At 42.2% G+C, this 25,044-nt stretch overlaps 1 protein-coding gene across 9 annotated transcripts in view; it reads right to left on the minus strand.

The window, feature by feature from the left end:
- The window catches only part of CDC14B (cell division cycle 14B), an 84,758-nt gene that overhangs the window by 32,920 nt on the left and 26,794 nt on the right, over positions 1-25,044 (minus strand). For all 9 annotated transcript variants that reach the window (XR_009555262.1, XM_060235465.1, XM_060235472.1 and 6 more), the window contains exons 4-10: positions 24,952-25,044; positions 11,492-11,568; positions 7,779-7,845; positions 5,556-5,618; positions 5,091-5,178; positions 4,710-4,940; positions 1,687-1,825 (exon numbers count right to left, since the gene is read on the minus strand). Coding sequence is in view for 8 of the 9 variants with exons in the window: in XM_060235465.1 (XP_060091448.1) it covers positions 1,687-1,825; positions 4,710-4,940; positions 5,091-5,178; positions 5,556-5,618; positions 7,779-7,845; positions 11,492-11,568; positions 24,952-25,044 (758 nt within the window). In the remaining variant the exon portion in view is untranslated. The remainder of the gene's footprint in view (positions 1-1,686; positions 1,826-4,709; positions 4,941-5,090; positions 5,179-5,555; positions 5,619-7,778; positions 7,846-11,491; positions 11,569-24,951) is intronic.

Consider the following 25,044-nt stretch of genomic DNA (forward strand, 5'->3'; position numbering starts at 1 on the left):
TTATTTGTTGCTTTTTTAGATTTAAAAGGTGCATTTGATTCAGTTGACAGGGACCTCCTCTGGATTAAGCTAGATAAACTAAACATGGATAAAAACTCCTTATGCTTATTAAGAGATTACACACTTCTACCACCTGCCAGATCAAATGTTCATTAGCATGCAACTTAACATCGAAGATTGCTGCCAATAAGAGTGTCAAACGGGGTTGCATTTTGGCTCTCTTTTTATTCAATCTCTTCCTTAATGACCTGGCTATTCAGCTGTCTGGTCCTGACTGCCATAGTCCAAAATTCGATGCATTACATGTACCCTTGTTACTTTATGCTAACGATACGGTGCTGTTGTCCTGCTCTAGAGTGGGCTTAAGACGTCTGTTGTCCCGTTGTGTTCTGTATTTTACTAGTAATAAGCTCCAGCTTAATTATGAGAAGTCCAAAATCTTAAGTTTTCTCAAAAAAGTGGAGACTTTACAAATGGATTATTGATGGTAAAGAGATAGAGCAAGTCAGGTATTTTAAATACTTAGGTGTTTATTTTCAATATAATGTGACTTGGTTTACCCATCGCAAGTATGCAGTGAAGATAGCTAACATCAGTGCATCTGCCATAGCGTGCTTTTTTTTATGGTAGAGGTAATGAATTTGTGCCAGCTCCCATAAAAATATTCAAAGCCAAAGTGATTTCACAACTTCTGTATGGCATCCCAATCTGGATTGGATCTTATGAAGGTGCTATCAAATGTGTCCAATCCAAATTCGTGCGTAAAATTCTGGGCATGCCAAAATGTGTCCAATATGCAGTTATCTGCTTAGAAACTGGCATATCCTTAATGGTTACTAGTGCATGGCTCATGACCTTCAAATTCTGGCTACGCTTGCACTACAACTCTGAACCGGGGAGCTATATCTCTCAAATGCTCTCTGAATTTAATTTGTCAAATTGGTCAGCACATATTGAGAGAAAAATAAAAGAAATGGGTTTATCCCTAGAACTATTGTCCATGCTGTCCTTCACCACCACAGTCCAACAAATTAAAAACAGGTTGCTAGATATTGAGCGCAGAGACCTATACAGTCTGGCTAAGAAAACTTGTTCCCCACTGAGTTTTGAGATCTCTCTTAATACTGGGAAAATGGCCTCATATCTATCCGTCTTGCAGGTGCCACAGCAGCGTAGAGCTTTTTCCCTTGCCAGATGCAACGTCAGATTCTTTATGGCAGATTTAACAAGACAGCCTACTCAGTCAGATACTGTCTCTGTAACCAAAAATGTGTGGAGTCAGCTACTCATATTCTTCTTTATTGTAATTTGTATACAGATCTTCGTCACAGGTATTTACATCCTCTTTTAGTTAGCATGGTCGATTGTGCTGATGCACTTAAGGTCTTTAGTCTTTTGAATGATACTTCATCTAGTGTCACTGAGAAAGTGGCTAAGTTTCTTTATTCTGTTTTAAAGGCATGCTAGAGGATCTCATAGAAATAGTTTATGTTTATACTTTTCCTGATGTATATGTATGCAATCGTTCCATTTTATCTTTCTTTAAAAACCAATTTGCTCTGATATATATATATCTATATATTTTATGCCAATAAAGTCTAACTTGACTTGGATTGACAGCAAATAATTACTAGTTAACAGCACACATTCAGTTACCCAAATATTCTTGTATAAAGGTCTACTTACTCTAAAAGGAAATGCTGCTGTGAGCCAATCACAGAGCCAGGTCGACATATTCTAAGCCAAGCAATAGTTTCAACAGCAGTCATCCTATAATGCTTCATAATATAACATCCTATAAGGGTGCCAGTTCTACCAAGCCCAGCTGTGTAAAACACAAAGCAAATATTTTCTTATTTAGCTTTTTGCAGGAGATCATCCATTCAAGTTTCAAAATCAACTGAACAAAAATTTAATATTGTTTAATGGCTGCCACTATGACCTGACAGTATAGATGAAAGCCTTTACAAAATGGCACCCCCAACATCAGGCCATGTGTTGTGGCTTGATAAATTCTCTATGTACCCAGCCAGGCTCTTTAGATCATCTCAGTTCCTGTATCCTACAACTTCTCCTATGGTCAGATTTTAAAAATCCTCTTGACTTCCTCTGTTTCCAAATATAAGCATCCAGGGTAGTATTTTGTGATGCAGTTAATGACCACACACAAATATGGGGAGACTACAGCTCATTATTTGTATTTTTTAAAAACGGATTAATTTCCCATACTTATTTAACCACAAACTCCACGTACTCTATAGAATGGATTAGAAACAGAAGTTTATCTGAGTGTTTAATTCATCAGGTTAGGACAATTCATAGCATATCTGAAAACAATAATGAGCAAATGCCTGAAAATGATTTAAGGAAGAGGTAGCGAATTTGTTTCAAATATAAAAATAGTTTTGGAAACAAGCTGTAAGTACTGGTAGCCAACACAAAGCAAACAAAATACATACACACAAACAAATATAATTCAGCCCAGAGCCATGAAATGAAGACCTGATATATGGTTGTAAGAAGGAAAAAAACACTAATCAGCTTTTCAGCTATGTACATGGCTACAGAGTGCTCTTTATTTACTATTATAATTATTTATTACCATTATCATTAGCAATTTCATTTATCATCTGCCTTTCTCAATGGAACTCAAGGCACCTGACAGCTATAATAAGAACTAGGTATTCTGGGTTTGAACATGCTGATTACAGTTGAAGTTCAGTGGAATGCAGGCTCTAAGAATGTAGGCTCTATGAAGAGTTACACTCTAATTCTATTGACATGACTTGCTGATAAATTCTCTGACACTCCAACTAAACCATATTTGATTAGCTAGCTCCCATCAATATGAACTTTGCAAAAATTAACTGTTATTAACCTAGAAAGCAACTACAGCAACTGATTAGAATAGTGACAGACAACAATCACATCACATTCTAAAGTTGAAAAACCAATATACACATGCAAAATGACTTCAGTTTTTAAAATACATTATTTGGAAGAAATAGTGTGAGGCCATGCTCAAACAGTTAACATCTGATGGACACAAAGAGGTTTATAATGCAAGCAGTGATTGTGGTAAAACAAGGTTTTACCAGGGGTTTCTGTGGTAAGCTCTCCACTTTGCTTTGTGAAAGTTGGGTCTATACTCAATGAATGCTCAAAAGCTCTAACTGCTTTTATAGGTAGTCTGGTCAAGGGACAGGGTCCACCCCTTCACAATTCCTTCTAAACTCCAAGCTGCAGCAATTAGCCAAATAGGCCTTTTTACAGTTATAAGAGCCCAACGGACAGACCAAAGGAAGATATGGCTACAGAAGCAGCAAGTAATGAAGACCACCCCCAATTTAGGAAGGTTTCTTTCCCTTCTCTACCTGGTGAATTTCCAAGAGAGTGGCTTTTGGGAACATACTGTCTCCTTTAAGAAAGGTACAGACTTTTTAAAAAAGTAACAGGAGGAGACACAGCCACAGGCCGGGCGCTGAGGTTTCCAGCGCCCCAGGCCGAAATTTGCAAGAGCGCACGTGGCCCAATGACATCATGATGATGTCATCAGGCTGTGTGCAGCGTGTGAGGGCCCCACTATTCTCAGCCCTCTCTGGCTTTGAAGCAGGAGAGAGCAAGACACCCCCCTCCACCTTGCTGAGGCTTGCAAGAGCGGAAAGACAGCGGGCGCGCTGAGAGCCACTGGCTCCCCGCCCCCCATCTTGCCAAAGCTTCCAAAGCCTCCATCGCCCAACCCCCCCCACGCTGATCCTTACCCCCCCCCCGCCCTCCCACTGTCACAGTGCTACAAGCCAGGCTGCGCTCCCCTCCTGCTGCAGAGGCTGGTTCTTACCAGCTTCAATGTGCCTGTGCATGGCTTCCAAGCCTTTGAAGGGCCCATGGGAGGAGAGTTCGCTTCCCCTCCTTCCTGGAACCAGAAGTGAGGAGGAGCAAACTCTCCTCCCGTGGGCCCTTCAAAGGCTTAGAAGCCGCACACAGGCTCATGGAAGCTGGTAAGAACCAGTCTAGGCTTGGCGGCGGGGGGCGCAAGGCAAGTGGAGTGTGGCACTGGCTTCCAGTGCCGCAAAGGAAGGAAGGAGGGCAGCGGCAGGGAGAGGAGGGGCCAAGAGTGACAGAGGGAGGGAGGCGCCCCTGTGACAGAGCGAGGAATGCGCCAAGTTCGCCAACTCCCACACGCCGGCCCTGCACACCCAGGGACATGGTCTGAACGAAGATGGCAGGGCAAGATGAGGGAAGAATGTAAAGAGCCTGAACAACCAATCTGAAAGCATTTAAACATTGTTGCTTCTCCCTTTATCATCACAAAGATATGTTTTTAGATCGAGGAAGAAAAGATTCCATTTAACACATCTTTCCTATTTCTGTTGCTCTGATGTTGTAGTATATTGATGTTCAACTGTATGCTTTTACTACTAGTTTATTAAACAACAAAATATAATTCCAGTTTCAGAAAACAGAAAAAAAACCCTGGTCTTTGCAATCATATTAAAAACCCTAAACTTGTCACATGCTTACCAAGGTGTAAGGAGATGACAAAAAAAGCCTGCTGTGCAGGGAAATGTGCAAGATGAAGTGGTATTCCTTAATTATGACTTGCTGAGTAAATTCCTCATTCCCTGTGATTAAAAAAGGGTATGCCTTGGTCTGTTTTACCAGAATGATTGCTGTTAACAAAAGTTTTGATAGCACAGACAGTGACTCACCTTTGCAATGAACTGCTATGGCACCTTCAGCATTTTCACAAATATTTAGGAATGTTTGGACAATAGTATCAGAAGGTTTGCTTCCATCTGCAAAGAAGAGATCGTAATGTTCAAAGCCTGCTTCCCTGAATCTTTTAGCATCATACATCCTCTTGTTCAGGCGGATTATGGTGGTAACACTGTGCCTTCTAAAGTAAGGAAAGTAGGCCTCAGGAGCATGATGTGGGTAACCTGAAAGAAAAATGAAAGACATGAAGAAAGTTAATGACAATGCAGAACACAATATTAAAGAAGCCAAATGGGAGAGGGGGACAAAATTCACATATTGTATATCTTTACTTAGCCATGTATTGTTTCTGTCCCATTCCCTTCAAATCATACCATTTTCAATTCTACTTCTTGAATGGGGTCCACTGAAGGCAAGAATTTTGGGGGGTATTATCCAGTTAAAATCTCCATTTTCTGCCTTCTGTCAAGGAAAGAAATATATTGTTTTCATTTCTAAAGCACTCTGGCATTGTTCATATTTGTGTAGGTGAACAAAGTGAAGATGGCAAGGAATGCTGATGTAAGGGCTTTTTTTTTTTGGCAATACAAAAAGCCTAATTCCAGTTTTGTCTGGGATTATAAACCACATGCTCTCACACTGTCATGCGACAGCCTTCTAATAAGTATATTGAAACACTTTTTGTTATTTACCTTACTTTCCTTGACTCCACATATTTAGATATAGACTCTCTTGAAAACAGAAAAAATCAAGAGCTATAAGTAATGCATGCCGATTTTATACAAAGACAGTCTCAGCAGTAATTACAACCAGTACTCAGCAATGAGAATGAAACTTACCTCATAATGCTCATATTCTTCTACATCAAATGCACTGAAATCAAGGAAACCAAACTGCAAAGCCTAAAATCCGTGAGGGAGAGACAGATAAAAACCTTATAGAATGAATAATGGATTTTCAGAACAAGTGAGTGAAACACACACAGGAAAGGCACTGGTGGATTGTAGAGGTCACTTGTGTTTCCATTCATCAGCAGTCCCCTTTTGGCCGCCAGAATGACGATGCCTCATTTTCCACAAGCAAAAGTGGTTTTGCCCAGTTACCCCTGCTTACTACAGCCACCTGACTTGCATGACTTTGTCTATCTTTCTGGGGTCCAAAAGGAATTGCTTGGGGAAGAAGAATGTGGCACAAATCCACATGCACTGCATTTGCAGTTGGTTGGATACATCCTCACTACCTGTTTTGTCTGAACTAACGCTTTCATTATATATGCTTTAATAATAATAATAATAAATAATTTTTAATTTATATCCCGCCCTCCCCGCCGAAGCAGGCTCAGGGCGGCTTACATGACATAAATACATCATTACATTAATACAGCAATAAAATTCATATCATTTAAAAGTACAATTACATTTAAAAAAGTACAATTATATTAAAACCACAATATGATATGATGCTACAGTCTTGGTATATGCATATAACATAGTTTTCATGGCGATGATACAATGGTTCTACCTTAAAAGGCCAGCTGGAAGAGGATGGTCTTGCAGGCCCGACGGAACTGATTAAGGCTCCGCAGGGCCCGCACCTCTTCTGGTAGCTGGTTCCACCAGTGGGGTGCTGTAATCGAGAAGGCCCGCTCCCTTGTCGCTTTTAGTTTGGCCTCCTTTGGCCCAGGGATTTTCAGCAGATTTTGTGAGCTAGATCTCAGTACTCTCTGGGGGACATATGGGGAGAGACGGTCCCTAAAGTAGGCAGGTCCTTGGCCATATAGGGCTTTAAAGGTAATAACCAGCACCTTGTAATGAACTCGGTACACAATTGGCAGCCAGTGCAGTTCCTGTAGCCTAAGCTGTATATGTTCCCACCTAGGCAGTCCCACTAACAGCCTGGCTGCCGCGTTCTGCACTAGCTGCAGTTTCCGGGTTCGGCACAGGGGCAGCCCCATTTAGAGGGCATTACAGTAGTCTAACCTCGAGGTGACCATTGCATGGATCACTGTTGCCAGATCATCATGCTCCAAGAAGGGAGCCAACTGCCTTGCCCGTCTAAGATGAAAAAAGGTGGATTTAGCAGTGGCTGCTATCTGGGCTTCCATTGTCAGAGAAGACTCCAGTAGCACCCGCAGGCTCTTGACGCTGCGCACTGCTTTCAGTGGCGCACCATCAAAAGCTGGTAGGGGAATTTCCCCTCTCAGACCGCCACGGCCCAGGCAAAAGACCTCTGTTTTCGCTGGATTCAACTGCAACCCACTCAGCCTAAGCCAACCTGCCACGGCTTGCAACGGCAGGTTCAGATTTTCAAGGACATCATCAGTCTGGCCGTCCATCAATAGATAGAGCTGGGTGTCATCAGCGTAATGGTGGCAACCCAATCCATATCTCCGGGCAATCTGGGCAAGGGGGTGCATGTAGATGTTAAACAGCATCGGGGAGAGAACTGCCCCCTGAGGCACCCCACAATTAAGTAGGTGTCTCTGGGATAGTTCCCCCCCAATCACCACCCTTTTTCCCCGACCATCAAGGAAAGAGGAATGCCATTGCAAGGCCAGCCCCTAAATCCCTGCGTCAGCGAGGCGGCGGGTCAGTAACTGGTGGTTGACAGTATCGAACGCAGCCTATAGGTCTAACAACAACAGTACCACCGAACCACCAGATGCTGCTGGAGAGCATCCATGAGGGCGACAAACACTGTCTCCGTCCCATGGCCCGGGTGGAAGCCGGACTGGTATGGATCTAGGATGGAAGCATCATCCAGAAAACTCTGCAACGCCACTGCCCTCTCAATAATTTTGCCTAAAAAGGGCAAATTTGAGACCGGCCGGTAATGCGCCAATTTGGTTGGAACTGATGTAAACTTTTTCAGTATGTGAGGTAAAGTATCTGATGAATTTTGAACAAAAAAAGCCACTATATAAATGCTATAACTAACAACCTTTGCTTGGGTTTAATTCTAACTTCTTCACTCTAGTTAGAAACATTTTAAATCTGAAACACTCAGAGTTCCATATGGCTTCCCAAATTAAACACACTGACAAATAGAATAATTTTACAAACCTTGTTTATTGCATGAAAGCAGTCAAGCAGCGTTAGATGAAAAGTGCAGGTACCAAATGCAGCATCCCTGCAAGGCATACATATCTGAAGTCATTTTTGACAACTGAAAAAAAAGCAACTTAAGTTTCCAAGCAGAATATTTTGAAGTTTTTGATATGGCTACAATACACTAAGGGGTACATCCTGGAGAACCATTAAAAAGACTGACAGTAACAGTTTGATAGCCAGGATAACTACAGCATAATCATCATATTCCCAAACAGCTTCCTCAGCTTTTGTCAGGTGCTACCTCTTATCCAAGAAATGGAATACAGGGTGATGATGTACACCTGAAGAGAAGGATTATGTTCCTCAATATTCAATGAGTCCTTGAACTATTAAGAGGAAGGGGGGGGACATGCTAAGCCTGGACTCAAATGGATTTATCTGCCCCCATTCCATGGCAGGATGAGAGAGGAAAAAGCAGATTCTCTTAACATGTATGGTTTTCTGATCTCAGTTGCTCTTTTTAAATATCATATATGAAAGGAGAGGCCCAGAAAGGGGTGTGTGTCTGTGCATGCGCATACAGGCAAGTGTGATACCCTAATGGTCACATCTCAGCTGTTACTTGGTGATCTGCTTGCTTTCTTAGGTCAAGTGACTCAACTAATGACAGAGCACCAGCAAAGGAGGAGAGCCACAACTGAAGGCTTGTCCCATGCACTCAAATTTACCATTGCCACCACTTCAGTCAGGACATGTTTATTTTTCTACAAGAAACCTATCAACTGATTTGAACATCAGACACTTGCCTTTTTTTGTATGCAGTAGAATAGTTATTTTATTATTTGTATAGTTCTTACTAAAATTAATATGCAGCTTTGGTGTCCATGTCAATGCTGGCCCATGCCCAAGAACTCTCCAATCACACACTACAGCACCTGAAGTTTGGGGGGGTGGGGGTGGGAAGGAGGAGGAGATTGGATTTATACCCCACCCTTCACTCAGAGTGGCTTACAAACTCTTTTGCTTCCTCTCCCCACAACAGACACCCTGTAGATGGGAGGGACTGAGAGAGCTCTTTCAAAAACTCGAGAACAGCTCTGTGAGAACTGTAGCTGACCCAAGGTCACAGCAGTTGCATATGGAGGAGTGAAGGTTCAAACATGGTTCTCCCAGATTAGAGCCAGCATTCTTAACCACTACACTAAACTGGCTTGCTGTAGTCACCAGCACAAATCTAAGGATCTGGAGGATGGTACAACCCCAGATTGGAGAGGGGACAGAATAATGTGAGTGTATGTATGTGGTAGGGAACCATCTGCTTGGCTCATTGTTAAAAATGACCTGATCTACAAGTGTTTGTGTGTTTGGAATTCTCTGACAAGCATTCATTCATTTCTAAGACTAGTCAGCATGAGAGTTCTACATCAGTAAATGGGTAGATTTGTTCTAAGTTACTGATCATCTAGTGCAGGGGTGTCAAACATGCGACCCAGGGACTGAATCAGGCCCCAGAGCAACTGGCTGTCATCTGCTTCCTTCTCCCTTTCTCTTGCTTCCTTTTGCATAACAGCTTGCTTTGCCAGGTTTGCTCAACTGTACAGGAGCTATGGAGAAAAACCTCTACTTTCCCCACTGGCTGAGGCTCCTCCCTTGGAGAGGAAGGGGGGGAGGCAGAGATTGCTTTTCCAGGCTCTCTCAATAGCACAGCAGAGCTACTGAACCAAGCCTCTCTTCCTTCTATTGGCTGAGGCTCCTTCCCCTTCTGGTCCCCTGAGAAAGGAAGGAAAGAGCCAGAGCTTCCTTTGCCCAGTTCCCTGGATCGCACAGGAGAAATACAAAGAAAGCACCTTCAAGACCAACGAGTGCTAATGTTTTGAGCAAGTTTTAAATTTTTTAAAAAATATTTAATTGTGTTTATCTGTGTCCTTTATAAAGTTTATATCTCTGGTACACACATGGCCTGGCCCAATATGGCCCAGCTCAGTAAGGTTTCATTTATGTCAGATCCGGCACTCATAACAAATGAGTTTGACACCCCTAATCTAGTGTATGTTATGGCTTGATCTATATAGCCTGTTGATGTTATTTTCTGCCTTCTGGCTTTTGTAATTTAGACTGCACTGCAATCTCTGGGGCTGCAAAATTCTTGTGTCATGTGCAGATGACATTGCTTGTGGCAGGGAATTTGTTTTCATGGGCTCTGCACCCAGATCTCAAGTATATGCCCAAACTTTATGTTTTAAGAGCTGGCAACTCTATCTAATATAAATTCATGTTGCACTACCTTCTATGATGAAAAAAACAATGTGGTTGGGGTGTAATAGCAGACACCAAAAACACTAGCCTCCTTTCACAATATCTGATGTAGCCTCCATCAACAATAAGCCAGTGTGGTGGTATACTGCATCTCTGTATGTCCACTTGCCACATTACAAGCATTCTGCTAATGTAAAGTTCAAGCTGTGTAGGTTTCACTGCATGAAGGGTAAACAACTAGCACAGGAAGAGTTCAGCTCTGAAGTTTCTGCCCACACTTTATGCATCAGCAACAAACTTGCAATATACAGTGGCTCCAGAACTCACCAAGAATGCTTTCATAAACAGGTGTAACATTTAAACTGCTTTGTATAGTTTTACCCTTCGGATTTCTAGCATTTGTCATCTGTCTAGTTCAGGAGTGTCAAACATCTGGCCCAGGGGCCGAATCAGGCCCCCAGAGGGTTCCTATTAGGTCCCCGAGCAACTGGCTGTCATCTGCTTCCTTCCCCCTCTCTCTTGCTTCCTTCTGCATAACAGCTTGCTTTGCAAGGCTTGCTTGATTGCACAAGAGCTACAGAGCAAAACCTCTATTTTCTCCATTGGCTAAGGTTCCTCCCTTGGGAGGAAGAAGAGGAAGGAAGAGCTTGCTTTGCCAGACTGTCACAATTGCACAGCAAAGCTACTGAGCCAAGCTTCTCTTCTTGCTATTGGCTGAGGCTCCTCCCCCTCCTGGTCCTCTGGGGAAGGCAAGAAAGAGCCAGAGCTTCCTTTGCCCAGTTCCCTGGATCCTATGGGAGAAATACAAAGAAAGCACCTTTAAGACCAATGAGTGCTAATGTTTTAAGCATGTTTTAAGGTTTTTTAAAAAATAATTAATCGTGTTTGTCTGTATCCTTCATAAAGTTTATATCTCTGCTATCTAATCTTAAATAGGTGCCTGGTCCAACATGGCTCTGCCCAACAAGGACTCATTTATGTCAGATCCAATCCTCATAACAAATGAGTTTGACACCCCTGGTCTAGTTGGTCCTAGGAAGTGCTAAAATATTTACGCTCACAGCTACTCTAACAAAATCAACCAAAAATGCCTTAGCAGCTAAGACTTATTTTGCAGGGCCATTTTAGCTGGGGCCCACACTCATTACTGCACTAGAACTGATTAACAAGTTCGGTTTCTTACAGCCTAGGGGGACACAAAGCTGAAAGGAACAGGAGGAATATGCATGCAGGTCACAGGAAGTGCCAAGTCCTTGGTAAGAACCCAAAGAACCACAGTTCCATCTGCTCAAGAGGTTTTAAGGCTTGTTTTCCCTCAAAATGAAAGTCCTTAAGTCCCATGACAAAAAAACCTTTAATCCTTTGGGGGCTTAAAAGTGGTCAGGAAGTTAGTTTTCTCTACCCTAAAAAACAATTTCAAATCAGCATTGTTAAGAAGAGCTAGAACTTACATGCATGCTTTTATTTACCTGAAAGGAAGATATTCTACATTTCCAGACAATAGAAGCCTGTACACACTTTCTGGAGGTTCTCTCAAATATATTATCTATTTAAGAAAAAAAAAGAAGAGATATCAAGGAATTTTAAAGAAAAGTTTTAGATTTCACTAGTAACTTATTTTATTCCCTTGCACATATGACATAAAACAGAAAACATGATAGCATGCATACAGTGTTACAGAAGATACAATAATCAGAAATACATTAGGAGTTGAACATTCCAAGCTCCAAAAAGCATTATTGCAATAAAACTGTAGCTCAGCATGAGATACTTACTCAAAAAGTCACGTCAAATTGACTTTGAGTGGCAAAGTTGGCTCAAAGAAAAACTAGGAATTGCCAATCAGGTGAGTTTTGGAGTTAAAAGCACTGGCAAAACAGAGCTTCAAGAGAAAAGCAACAACCTGGCAAATAGCAATCAAAGCCAGGACTCAATTAATACCAGTCCAATTCTTTTAGACATAATTTCATATTAACTGCTTTTATTCAGTTGCACAGGACCCATGTGGTTTGCACAGTTAGTGGTAACCACATGGTGAAAAGTGTTGTCAAGTCATAGCTGACTTATGGCGATCCTGTAGGGTTTTCAAGGCAAGAGACATGTGGAGGTGGTTTGTCTTTAACTGCCTCTGAGTCATGACGCTACACTGCCTGGTTGGTCTCCAATTTCAGTTCTAACCAGAACAAACTCTGCTTAACTTCTAAAATCAGATAAGATCAGACTATCCAGGTCAGGGCCAGCGGTAACTATGTCATACCTATATCAGTTGGACCCCAGACTACATTTGGCTTAAAAGGCTGGACTCCTACAAACTGTGACACTGAATAATTTGCTTTACACTGTGACAAATAAGAACTTATTTGTCACAGTGTAAAGCAAATTATTCAGCGTCACATATATATGTATATACACATATATATGTGTATATATATATACACACATGAAGTAGTACGGTATAAGTAGTAGTATACTACTTATATAGTAGTATACTATAGTATAGTATAAGTAGAGTGTGTGTGTGTGTGTGTATACACACACACACACACACATATACATATATTAGGACTCTTTCAATTTAAAGTGAAAGAGATTACAGAGACAATTCATATAAAGTATCTGAGAACAGGAACATATGTCATGTATCTTAAGTTCCTTAACAAATTCATACTTAAAAAGTAACAGACCCTATGCAATTTAATTTTGCACTCATCTTTCAAAACAACAGTAGTCTTCCATTAGGTAAAACAAAAGCAAAAAACCCACAGGAACATATAATTCAGTGGCTGCAAGAGTTGATTATCCAATTAGCATTCCCAAGGTTAATATAACTGTACACAAGACTATTATCCATTGCATGGACTGAGGCAGACAGGCAGGCCATTTTCAATGAACATCCAGATCCTATTTGGATGAACAGATGTTACCCATTCAGCAACACAACAGTTGTTATTGTGAAGGAGAAATTCACTGGCCTTGTACATGGATGCTGTCAGTGTACCAAATCAACAGGTGCCCCAAAGAACAAAAAATTAGAGGCCTTATGCAGTATAACTGTGAGCATTCATGGACACTGACATAAAGTACATAAGTTTTTAAGGACAACTACATCATGTTAATGTTAGTAATCTGTGCACAGCACTGTCATGTGTATGAATAAACTCCTACTGTAGCTATATTCCAGCAGACATTGAAAAAAGCAGTGTTGCTTTAATATTTTTAAATGGCAGCTCCTCTATGCTTCTCAAGAGGTTGCTTCTGAAATGTAGGGAGAGTGGTACAGAGAAGAGGTACTGTTCATCAAAAAAACAAAACACCTGCTGTAAATACACAGCTCCAAAGTTATCTATAAAGGCATCTTCTGGATCAGAACCCATGATTAGAAATTTCTGATGATACTAAGTTATTGTACAATTTATTCATAATATGAATAAGCACCACCTCTAGGGCTGGAGAGACAGGCACAAATTAGAAGTCTCAATGTGTGGATGAGATGATGGTGTAGGGAGGAAGAGTTTAAGTTTGTTAGGCACTGGGAAGCTTTCTGGAACAAGCGAGAGCTATACAAAAGTGACGGTCTCTACTTGTCCTCAGATGGAACCAGTCTGCTGGCTCTTAAAATCAAAAAAATGGCAGAGCAATTTTTAAACTAAATCTTGGGGAAAAGCTGACAGGAGATGAAATGTCTCTGGTTTGGGAGGACTCATCTCAAAGAGATGAAGGGTTAGATGTTACTTTTCTACTGGGTAATGGATCAGAGTTGTCCACTGAGATGGTGACAAACAGTATGGACAGTCTGCCAAAGTCTCAAGGCAGCAGGACGAAGGTTGCGGAACTAACTTGCCTGGGAAATTATAGATGTTTGTATACAAATGCTAGAAGTGTTCGAAGTAAAACTAGTGAGCTGGAATGTTTAGTGTTGGGGGAAAACATAGACATTGTGGGAATTTCAGAAGGTGGAGTGAGGAGAATCAGTGGGACACGGTGATTCCTGCATATAAGTTATATCGGAAGGATAGGGAGGGAAGGGTTGGAGGTGGAATGGATCTGTATGTCAGAGAGGGTATACAGTCCAGTAAGACTGAGGTCAGAGAATTAGATTCCCTTCTAGAAATGCTTTGGGTTGAAATAGAGGGCCCAAAAGGAAATTTAACTATGGGAGTTTGTTATCGCCCACCAAATCAAAAGATAGAGGATGATTATAATATGATGGAAGGATTAAAGATAGTGGCTAAACATAAAGACTGTGTCGTAATAGGTGATTTTAACTACCCGCAGATTGATTGGGTCAATATGTGTTCTGGTCGAGAGAAAGAGACCGAGTTTCTAGACGCTCTCTATGACTGTGCTATGGAGCAGATGGTCACAGAACCTAACAGGGGTGGGGTGATCCTGGATTTGGTCCTAAGTAATGCCCAAGACTTGGTGAGAGATGTAAAAGTGATTGCACCGCTTGGGAACTGTGACCATAACATTATTGATTTCACCATTTGTATAAATAGACCAGCACAACCACGTTTAACTTTAAAAGGGGTAAATTCTCTGATATGAGGAGGCATGTGAAGAGGAAACTGAAAGGAAAGGTAAATACAGTCAAAACCCTTGGGGAAGCTTGGAGGCTATTTAAAACTATAATCCTAGAAGCTCAGATAAAATATATACCACAAGTTAGGAACAACAGGTATAAGGTATAAGAAAAGGTCTGCATGGTTAACAAACAAAGTAATGGAAGCTGTAAAAGGTAAGGAGGATTCCTTTAAGCAGTGGAAAGCTACTCCAAGTGAGGTTAATAAAAGGGAACACAGGCTGTGGCAAATCAAATGCAAGACTGTGATCAGGCAGGCAAAAAGGGACTATGAGGAGGAAATTGCAAAAAACATAAAGACCAACAATAAAAATGTCTTCAAATATATTAGAAGCAAGAAACCAGCCAGGGAGGCAGTGGGGCCCTTGGCTGACCAAGGGGTAGAAGGATTACTGAAGGATGATAGAGAAATGGCTGAGAAGCTGAATGCACTTTTTGCCTCCGTCTTCACTGTGGGAGATGAGAAGTGTTTGCCCGCTCCAGAACCATTAATTTTGGAAGGGTTCTGAGTCAGATTGAGGTGACAAGAGAGGAGGTTCTACAACTTATTAATGAATTAAAAACTAATAAGTCACCAGGTCCAGATGGCATACATCCAAGAGTTCTGAAAGAACTCAAAGGTGAACTTCTGGATCTCCTGACAAAAAAATGTAATGTTTCATTGAAATTTGCCTCCGTTCCTGAGGACTGGAAGGTAGCAAATGTCACCCCCATCTTTAAAAAGGTTTCCAGAGGAGATCCGGGAAACTACAGGCCAGTCAGTCTGACTTCAATACTGGGAAAGTTGGTAGAAACCATTCAAGGACAGAATGGGTAGGCACATTGTTGTTTACCTTGACTTCCAGAAAACTTTTGATAAAGTTCCTCATCAAAGGCTCCTTAGTAAGCTCCAGAGTCATGGAGTAAAAGGACAGGTCCTCTTGTGGATCAAAAACTGGCTAATTAATAGGAAGCAAAGAGTGAGTATAAATGGGCAGTCTTCGCAGTGCAGGACGGTAAGGAGTGGGGTGCTGCAGGGCTCAGTACTGGGTCCCATGCTCTTTAACTTGTTCATTAATGATTTGGTGTTGGGAGTAAGTAGTGAAGTGGCCAAGTTTGCAGATGACACTAAATTGTTCAGGGTGGCGAGAACCAGAGAGGATTGTGTGGCACTCCAAAGGGATCTGTTGAGGCTGGGTGAGTGGGCATCAATGTGGCAGATGAGGTTCATTGTGGCCAAGTGCAAAGTAATGCACATTGGGGCCAAACATCCCAGCTACAAATACAAGTTGATGGGGTGTGAACTGGCAGTGGCTGACCAAGAGAGAGATCTTGGGGTCATGGTAGGTAACTCACTGAAAATGTCAAGACAGTGTGTGGTTGCAATAAAAAAGGCCAATGCCATGCTGGGAATTATTAGGAAGGGAATTGAAAACAAATCAGCCAGTATCATAATGCTCAAGTACAAATCGATGGTGTGGTCTCATTTGGAATACAGTGTACAATTTTGGTCACCACACCTCAAAAAGATTATAGCATTGGAAAAAGTCCAGAAAAGAGCAACTAGAATAATTAAAGTTTTGGAACACTTTCCCTATGAAGAAAGGTTAAAATGCTTGGGGCTCTTTAGCTTGGAGAAACGTTGACTGCGAGGTGACATGATAGAGGTTTACAAGATTATGCATGGGATGGAGAAAGTAGAGAAAGAAGCCCTTTTCTCCCTTTCTCACAATACAAGTACTCGTGGGCATTCGATGAAATTGCTGAGCAGTCGGGTTAGAATGGATAAAAGGAAGTACTTCTTCACCCAAAGGGTGATTAACATGTGGAATTCACTGCCACAGTAGGTGGCTGCGGATAAAAGCACAGACAGCTTCAAGAGGGGATTGGATAAAAATATGGAGTCCATCAGTGGCTATTAGCCACAGTATATTATTAGAACTGTCTGGGGCAGTAGGCTTCCCAAATCCCCCGCCTGGGCGGGGGACCCCCGGTTTGGAGGCTCCTCCCCCCGTTCCCCAAAAATCTGGAAAGCGGGGGGGGGGGAATGGCGGCCCTTCCCACCTGCCCAAGACAAGACGAGCCGAGTGCGAGCGGGCCTCTGGCTGGGTTTTCTGCTGACCGAGGTTTTGCGCCGTGCTGGTGGGGTGGGCTGGAGCTGGGTGCTCCTTCTCGGAGCCCTTGGTGGTGGCCGCGCAGCTTCCCTTCCCGCCTCAGCCCAGCTGGCTGGGGGCTCTTCCATGCCCTGGTGGTGGAGCGCCGGCTGTCCCCGGAGGGAGGGAGGGAAGCGCGCGTGTCCTGCCCCTTCCCCCTTTCACTCCCGGCGGGCCCTTAAAGAGTATTCTTCAGACTCCCGTTTGACTGCTCTCTCTGCAGTTTATGGGACTTGTAGTTCACTAAAAGTGTTCTTCGTCTGCTGGATGTCGCAGAAGACTACAAGTCCCATGCTGCTGAGGTTGCGCTCTCTCTCTGCGGCCGGCGGTGGCCAGGTCGGAGCAAGTCTTGGGGGCGTCGTGTTGGCTTTTTGAATAAGAGTGCAAGAGGTGGCGAGCGTTGGGTCGCTGTGACACCCGAGCGCCCCCCCCCCCCGTCTTCACCTCTTCCCCTTCGTGCACCCCTCAGGTGCCTCTTCTCCGGCCGAAGGTGATGAGGCAGGGGCGGGCGGGCATCGGCTGAGACTGTGGCGGACACCAGGCGCGTTATCACCAAGCCGCAGAACCTGAACGATGCCTACGGGCCGCCTAGCAACTTCCTCGAGATCGATGTCAGACCATCGTGCGTGGGCAGGGGCTGCTTCACCACCTATGAAGTCAGAGTCAAGGTGAGAGACTTCGGGACCGAGGAGGGGGAGCTACTGAGGGTCCTGGATTAGCCCGGCTCAGTTCTCCATTACGGGTCAGGTCTTGTCGCTGGAGCCTCCAGACATAGAAGGGCCTCTTTCTCCCCGCTCATTCCTCTGGGTTGCTGCAAGAGACCGGTGTCTTTCAGACTGAAGGGTCCCAGGAGAGTTTCCTCTTCCTCCTCCCTTTCCTCTTTATAAGAGTGCAGGACACGTTATGTGAGGGCTCATTGTGCGTTTTCAGCAAAGATGCTGACATTGCAGGGGGAGGGCTGATGTTCTTGATTATTTTCATCTCATGTATCCCTAATTAGTCAACAAAAACAAAAAATATGACAGACTTCTTGACGCTTGGGTCTGGGCAGTTTCTGGTTGGTAAGCTAACCTGTGTTCAGGGGGAGATGGAAGGGAGAGGTGGCATCTAAATCAACAAGCTGGGCTACCAGTGCAGTCCTGTGGTGTTATGGGTGTAGGAGAAGACAGAGTTTGAATGTGTCTTTGGACAGATCAGAAAGATCATAGTGTAATGTAACAGTAAAGATTTTAATAAATACATCTTCACTCCTTTATGAACATGTCAGATTAATCCTGTTAATGCACAAGAACATAAGAATAACCCTGCTGGATTAGATCAATGGGCCATTTAGTCCATCATCCTGTCTCAAACGAGTGGCAGCCCAGTTTTTCTGGAGGGCCAACAACAGGGCATAGAGGCTTAGGCCTTCCCCTGAAATTGCTTCCTGGCTCTGGGATTCTGAGGCTTTGTGCCTCTGAATGTGGAGGTTCCCCTCAGTCACCATAGCTAGTAGCCATTGATAGACTTATCCTCCATGAATCTATCTGATCCTCTTTTAAAGCTGTTTATTCCTGTGACCATCACTACATCATCTGGTACAGAATGCCACATTTTAATCACTCTTTGTGCAAAGTAGTATTTCTGTCTGCCCTGAACCTACTGTCCATCAGTCTCACTGAATGCCCTTGAGTTCTATCATTTTGGGAGAGGGAGAAAAAGTTCTCTTTGTCAGCCCTCTCCACCCCATGCAAAATTTCATAAACCTCCTCCATGCCCCCCCCAGTCATGTCTTTTCAGACTATTCAGCCTTTCCTCATAGGGAAAAAGCTCTAATCCTGTAACCATCTTAGTTGCCCTCCTGTGTATTTTTTCCAGCTCTGTAATCTCCTTTTTGAAATATACTGACAAGAACTATACACAGTTTTCCAAGTGAGGCTGCACCACAGATGTGTACAGGGGCATTACAATATTGGCCATTTTATTCTCTAATAATCCCTAACAGAGTTTGCCTTTTTCACTGCTGCAGCACAGTGTATTGACATTTTCATTGAACCATCCACTACAACCCCAAGATCTTTTCCCTCTGTCTCAGCATGCCCTCTCGCTTGGAAGCCGCCTGGGCCTCACCAGCCCCTGCAGCTGGGTGCCTACCTGGCACCCCCCTGGCCCTTCTGGGCGCACAGTCGGTCTGCGGGGGCAGGGGGAGAGAGGCCAGCCGCCGCTGCCTTCCCTGCCTGCGGCTGCTGCCCAAACCCCCTAAAGTTCCCCGGCCAGGCTGGGGTGGCAGGTGAAGAGAAGTGGCCCTGGGCAGGCTGCGTGATCCTTGTAACGTCACCGGCTCCATCCCTTGCAGTCAGAGCAGCTGTGCCAAGGAGAAAAAGCGGTGCTGCCGCCCGCGGAGCAAGGGGCTGTGCACCACCCGGGAGCTTGGAAATGACATTTTAAAAGGTATGCTGTCCCTTTAAATGTGATGACCAGAACTCCCTTGGAGTTCAATTATGCTTGTCACACCCTTGTTCCTGGCTCCGCCCCCAATGTCTCCTGGCTCCACCCCCAAAGTCTCCTGGCTCCACCCCCAAAGTCCCCAGATATTTCTTGAATTGGATTTGGCAACCCTACTGGGGCAGTGATGCTCTGTATTCTTGGTGCTTGGGGGGGGGGGCAAAGTGGAAGGGCATCTAGACCCACTTGTGAACCTTCTGATGGCACTTGTTGTTGAGGGTTTTTTGGCCACTGTGTGACACAGAGTGTTAGACTGGGTGGGCCATTGGCCTGATCCAACATGGCTTCCCTAATGTTCTTAATCCCGGGGTGCAGTACAAAATGTCATTTCTAATAGGGGAGTCATCCTTTTTTAAGAAGCGTGGTACTTCAACAGCTGGTTAATATTAGATTGGCATCAGCCCCAAGTCACATCTTTAATTAACATTTCCAAAATCCCATCAGTATACTATACAATAATTTCCAGGGGAGTTAGTAATATAGCTTCAACAAGTAAGCAATGAAAGATAAAAGGACCGGCAAACCTCCCCCCCCCCCCCCCCACAATCTAGAACAAAATAAGCACTCAGTTCCCTCATACAGGTTTGCATCCAACTGTACATTTCCAAAGATGCAAGTTTTCTCCCAATTCTTCCTTCCCACTATTGCCCCCTCTACTTTTCCCCATGAGTCCACTGGCCCCCAGGGGGAAAAAAAATCAGATGAATTAATGAAATAATTAATAAAGTTCTATGTTCCCTAGATTTCACAGTTACAGTTTGTTTTTGTTTTTTAAACAACCACCTTTTCCTTAGAAGAAAGAAAAAGGAATAGCTATTAGAGAAATGCAGAGAAAAAGATCCCTCCAGAAATCACTGTTCTATACTATGGCATAAAATAGAACTTACTAAGTGTCCAAGTAACACTGCAAATTAAATAAAACTGGTATAAACTAGCAAGTACCAGAATGTAAGGTAGCAACTGCAAGAGAATCAAAACTTGAGACCAACAGCAGGAGAGAGAGTAATGTATCAGCCCTTAGGAAAATGAAAAACAACAGCACTAGCTAAAATAGATATCCAAAGAGAAGGAAAACATTACTTTAAAAACAAAACAAGAACACAAACCACCACCGGGTTTTAAGAGACCAACATTTTTTCTTGACAAAATAAGAAAGTTATAAAAGCCTATGCAAATACTGCACATGAAATATGTTAGAATTTTTCCCATGCACTATCCTAAAAATTAAAATTCATATTTTTTCTCAAAAATTTAACTGTAATCACTAACAGAGAGGTTAGAGATTCGGACGTTCATCAGGACAGCTGCTTCTGCTGCCAAAATTCCATGTAAAATAAGGTTACATCCCGAAATGCTGACAAACTGAACCTGGGAAGAGTTTTTTAAAAAAAGATCACAAGAGGTGAAGGAAACTGCTTACCCTGAAGGAAGAAGATGAGAAAATAAAGTACACAGAGATGAGTCCTGGAGAAGATGACCTGAATTATAGCAGTCTTGGGGTAGGACCCTAGAAGGGTAGCCCTCCAAAAGGACATAATTAGAGCCAAGCCTGAGAAAAAGAAATACTGTTACTAAGTTAATGCAGGAATGGGAAGGAAGAACTGAGGGGGAGGAAGAAGATGAGGAAGGAGAAAGCACAGAAGGTAAACCTGATTTTAAATAGACAAAGGAAGATAGAAGACAAGATGTTCTCTCTTAACACCTGAAATATTAGAAAGGATCAAAAGCATCCATTACAGAAGTTCTCTTAGAGTATAATTTAAGGTAGGTAACAATGAAGAACTACGTAATACAAGCTTCTTCTAGCCATTAGTTTTTTCAAAGTATGAAAAAGTTTGTGTATTAGTTACTTAAATTAAGCAAAACAACCCCCTGATTTCATAGTTCAGAATACTACTTTCTACTACTCTGGTGAGTAGTACTACTACTTCCTTATGCCCATCATAAACCTGGACTGATACTATTCTGATCCATTTATTGAAGAAAAATATTCAGCAGACGAAACTAGATCAGTAGAACTGACATTAGATATTGCTACTTTTACTGGTTTGGATTGTTACTGCACAACATTGGTTTGACATTAACGTTCACATCCAGCTAGCTTCTGACTTCTAGTGAAAGTTCCAAGAAAGTAAAGACATGACAGGAAGAGACAGCAGAAGGGCTAAGTGTCACACAGCAGGACTAGATAGAAACATACATTAAATATTAACCTTTCATTATTATGCATCAAATCCTAATAAAATAAAGGAGCAAGAAATTATTCTCTGCTTTGAATTCATTTTCTGAGAAGACTGAATGTGGATATGTTAAAGAAATACTTCACAGTCTAAGAGATCTGTTTAAAGCTTTGCACTAGACACTATACAACAGCACTCACGTGCCCAGTTAAACTATCATGCTGAGTGACTTCAGTAGGACTTGTGCACCCATATCATTCTCTGGAATATTGCTCTCTATTGGCCTCCAAATAAATATCTGCTTAACTATTTACAAAACAAAACATGCAATAGTAGTACTAGATTTTGTATTTTTCATTATTTCTATATGTATGTATAAACTATACATTATTCTTGTCTCTAAAACATATCCTGAAAACATGGAGCCAAAAGTAACAATGAAGCATGTGTTTAAGAAAGCATCTCTTTCTCTCTGTAAGTGATTTATAAAGATACAGAAAACCACTACAAATGCATTATTAAAAATTTAGCCCTATTTGTACTGCAAAATATCTGTGATACCATTAACATTTTTAGTATACTGCTGGTTTAAGACACGGAAAAAGAGCAGGGATAAAATTACAACTGCCTTTTCATTAATGAATTCTGAGTAAATCACATGAGTTTTAACTGATTCATTTACTTGATTAAATCTGAATAAACTATAAATTCCACACAGCTTCAGTTTAGACATCTGAAATAACATTGCAAGCTAGATTGTCCCAGGCTAAAGACCTTTAAAATGCTGCTAACGTCATGCATACAAGAACACTCAAATGAACAGTATTCATTTTGCTGAAGTAACACTACACTAATTTTGCTTGCTAAGTATTTCCTTCCTCAGACTTGCCAAATTTATCTATGTACCTTCTATACATATGTACTAAAGACATGATAGCTTGTCGACATGTAAACAAATCTTCACAAAATTATTAGCCAGCAGATATTAAACACGGCAAAAAACCCTGGTCCCATTAAAAAGTAATGCATTTACTGTTCATTACTTCATGACATGGAATGGGGAACATGCTCATTCTACAGGCCAAATTATCAAGCACCAGAGTTCAACAACAATTAAAAATTATGGGCTTAATCTGTATTAAACACAACAATTATATAAGAAACTAAAGGCAGAACCTAACTTTGATTTCACACAGAGCTGTGCATTTGCCTACCCCAACTTCCTCAGCCAAAGCTAATAAAAACTTGGTCTCGACAACCTACTTGCATCAGGTAGGGATCCTTTCAGCACCAACACATATTATAAGAAAGCTAAAATGCATGCAAAATACTGAGCTACTTCTGATGCAGTAGTTTAAATACCACCTTATTATAATAATCTGACCAGCCATTAACAGTAACTGCTGGTTGGAGACACGGAAAAAGAGCAGGGACAAAATTACAACTGCCTTTTCATTAATGAATTCTGAGTAAATCATATGAGTTTTAACTGATTAATTTACTTGATTAAATCTGAATAATTTGCATATCAATAAGGATTTTTTGAGAAGAGGGGCTAATATATCTCTGCATTTGAGCCAGATGGTCATGAGGTGAAACAGTTTCCAAAAGGGCTTTTTCACAAAAGGAGTTCAGAAGGGTAGCTGCAACCAAGACTATAATGTAGTAAATGCAGCTCTACAGTACCTGTCACAACTTTAGCCACACACCCTTCAATTAGACCTCTCATCTATCATGGCATAGCAGAATAATTTTCTGTTATGCATAATCCTACTCCATTCCTTGCCAATCCCCAGGTCCCAGTGGGGGATCTCCCAGTTTGGCAGGCTCTTTCCTGCTCCTAGTCAGCTGGCCAGTGGAGGGAAGCCCTGCCCCAACAGCCTCCATGTGTCTTCAAACCTCAGAAGGCTTAAGATGATGCAGGGAACAGCTTGCTTCTAGAAAAGTGTGTGTGCCTTTAAATCTTCAAGCCAGGCTGAATGGGGGCAGGGCAAGCCTGCAGAACAACATTTGCCTGTTTGAAGAGGAGCCCAGAACCTCTGTTTTACAGTCCCTTAAACCTTTCATTTCCCTGTATTAGTCTGACAAACTGGGTTGAGCATAGAACAGTCAACCACTCCAATGGTCAATAAATTGCCCCAGTGATACCACAAAGTGCGTGTTTCCAAACTGTGTTTATTTTAGCTGCTGTGTGCGTCTGTGCGTGCGCGTGTGTGTGTGAGAGACAGAGAGGAAGTGGAAGTGCAGTCAGCTGCTGGGGATGACAAAATGAAGACTGTATTCAGGGGAATGGCACTACTGTATTTTTATTTATTTATTTTAGGGAATGGGAAAGTCTCCTGGCTGCACCTCCGAAGTCCCCAGGTATTTTTTGAGTTAAGACTTGGTAACCCTAATCCACACATTGTTGAAAGTGAACAGAACTGAGCACGAAAATGTACAGTGTCATGTCCATGCCGACATGTAGTAATTACATCTAAGGATGTCAACAGCACAGCTCTTTAAAAAGAAATCCTGTCCATGCTCTACCACACTATCATTTTAAGCTAATTTAGGGAAAACAGAAGTTGACTCCCCACATGGTTTCCAGGAACACTCAGCACAGAAAAGCTTTTATCTCTTCATTTATGCAATGGGAAAGGCTTGTCCATTTTGCCTTTGATTTTTTCACAAGGATCTAAAATGTATTTAATTCAAAAAGCCTTTAGAAAAAAATGTGTTCCTGTTTTGCCAGGCAGAACACAAAGAGCATTACTGTTTAGAAAATGTGGGTTCCAAACTTTCTACCTTATGTGAATCTTCATAGGCCAACCTGCCTGGTGAGGAAGTCCAGCATTTTACATGTGCTTCTCAGGCAAATTGTAAGGTGTGGTTTTAAATTGTAAGGTGTGGAGGTACACCTGCTGGGTCTCTTAGACTTTGCCATTTATTCTGTAGAAATGCAAAACCCTAGAATACATCCAACACTCTTCAGCTGCTAGTTTCCCCAGTAACATCCAATCCTTAACAGGAAAGCTTATTCACCTTAACTGATCTTCTTACTGATGAAAGGAACTCACAACTAAAATGCAAAGAAAAGTCTTCACCCCAATCTTCAGTATGAGTTTTATAAGTATAGAGGCTAGGAATACCCCCTCCACTCCCAGTTTGGTCCCCAAATTATATACTGCATGATTTGTATCAACACAAGCTTTCTACGTGCCACAGTTCAAGCATTGTTTCTTCACAAGCAGTTTTTCTGCAATTTTTGATGTTATTTTCTTAAACTATTCTCACTCATTTTCCACTATCCTGCCATGGATCTTCTTGAAAGCTCTGAAGTTTTAAAAAACCTGAACTGTTAAGAAAGAAACAATATGAATGAGAGACAAATCCATGAACAAAACTATAAAACAGTCAAATCATAAAACACACTCATTTTCACAAGCTGGGAACAAAAGTTAGTTGAGTCCATGACATGGATTCCAACACTAGTGGAAAAGAAAATAATCACAGAGACAACGTAATGCAGGAGGTGGACCTTTTTGAAGATAAGTGGTTAAAATACTTACTGCATAAGAACCTATCAGGAAGGCTGCATTGGCTTGCTTTCTCTGATCAAAACCAGTATAATGAACAATCTTCTTCCTTATCATGGTAAAGGA

Source organism: Heteronotia binoei, chromosome 4, assembly GCF_032191835.1.
Source record: "Heteronotia binoei isolate CCM8104 ecotype False Entrance Well chromosome 4, APGP_CSIRO_Hbin_v1, whole genome shotgun sequence".
Taxonomy (NCBI): domain Eukaryota; kingdom Metazoa; phylum Chordata; class Lepidosauria; order Squamata; family Gekkonidae; genus Heteronotia; species Heteronotia binoei.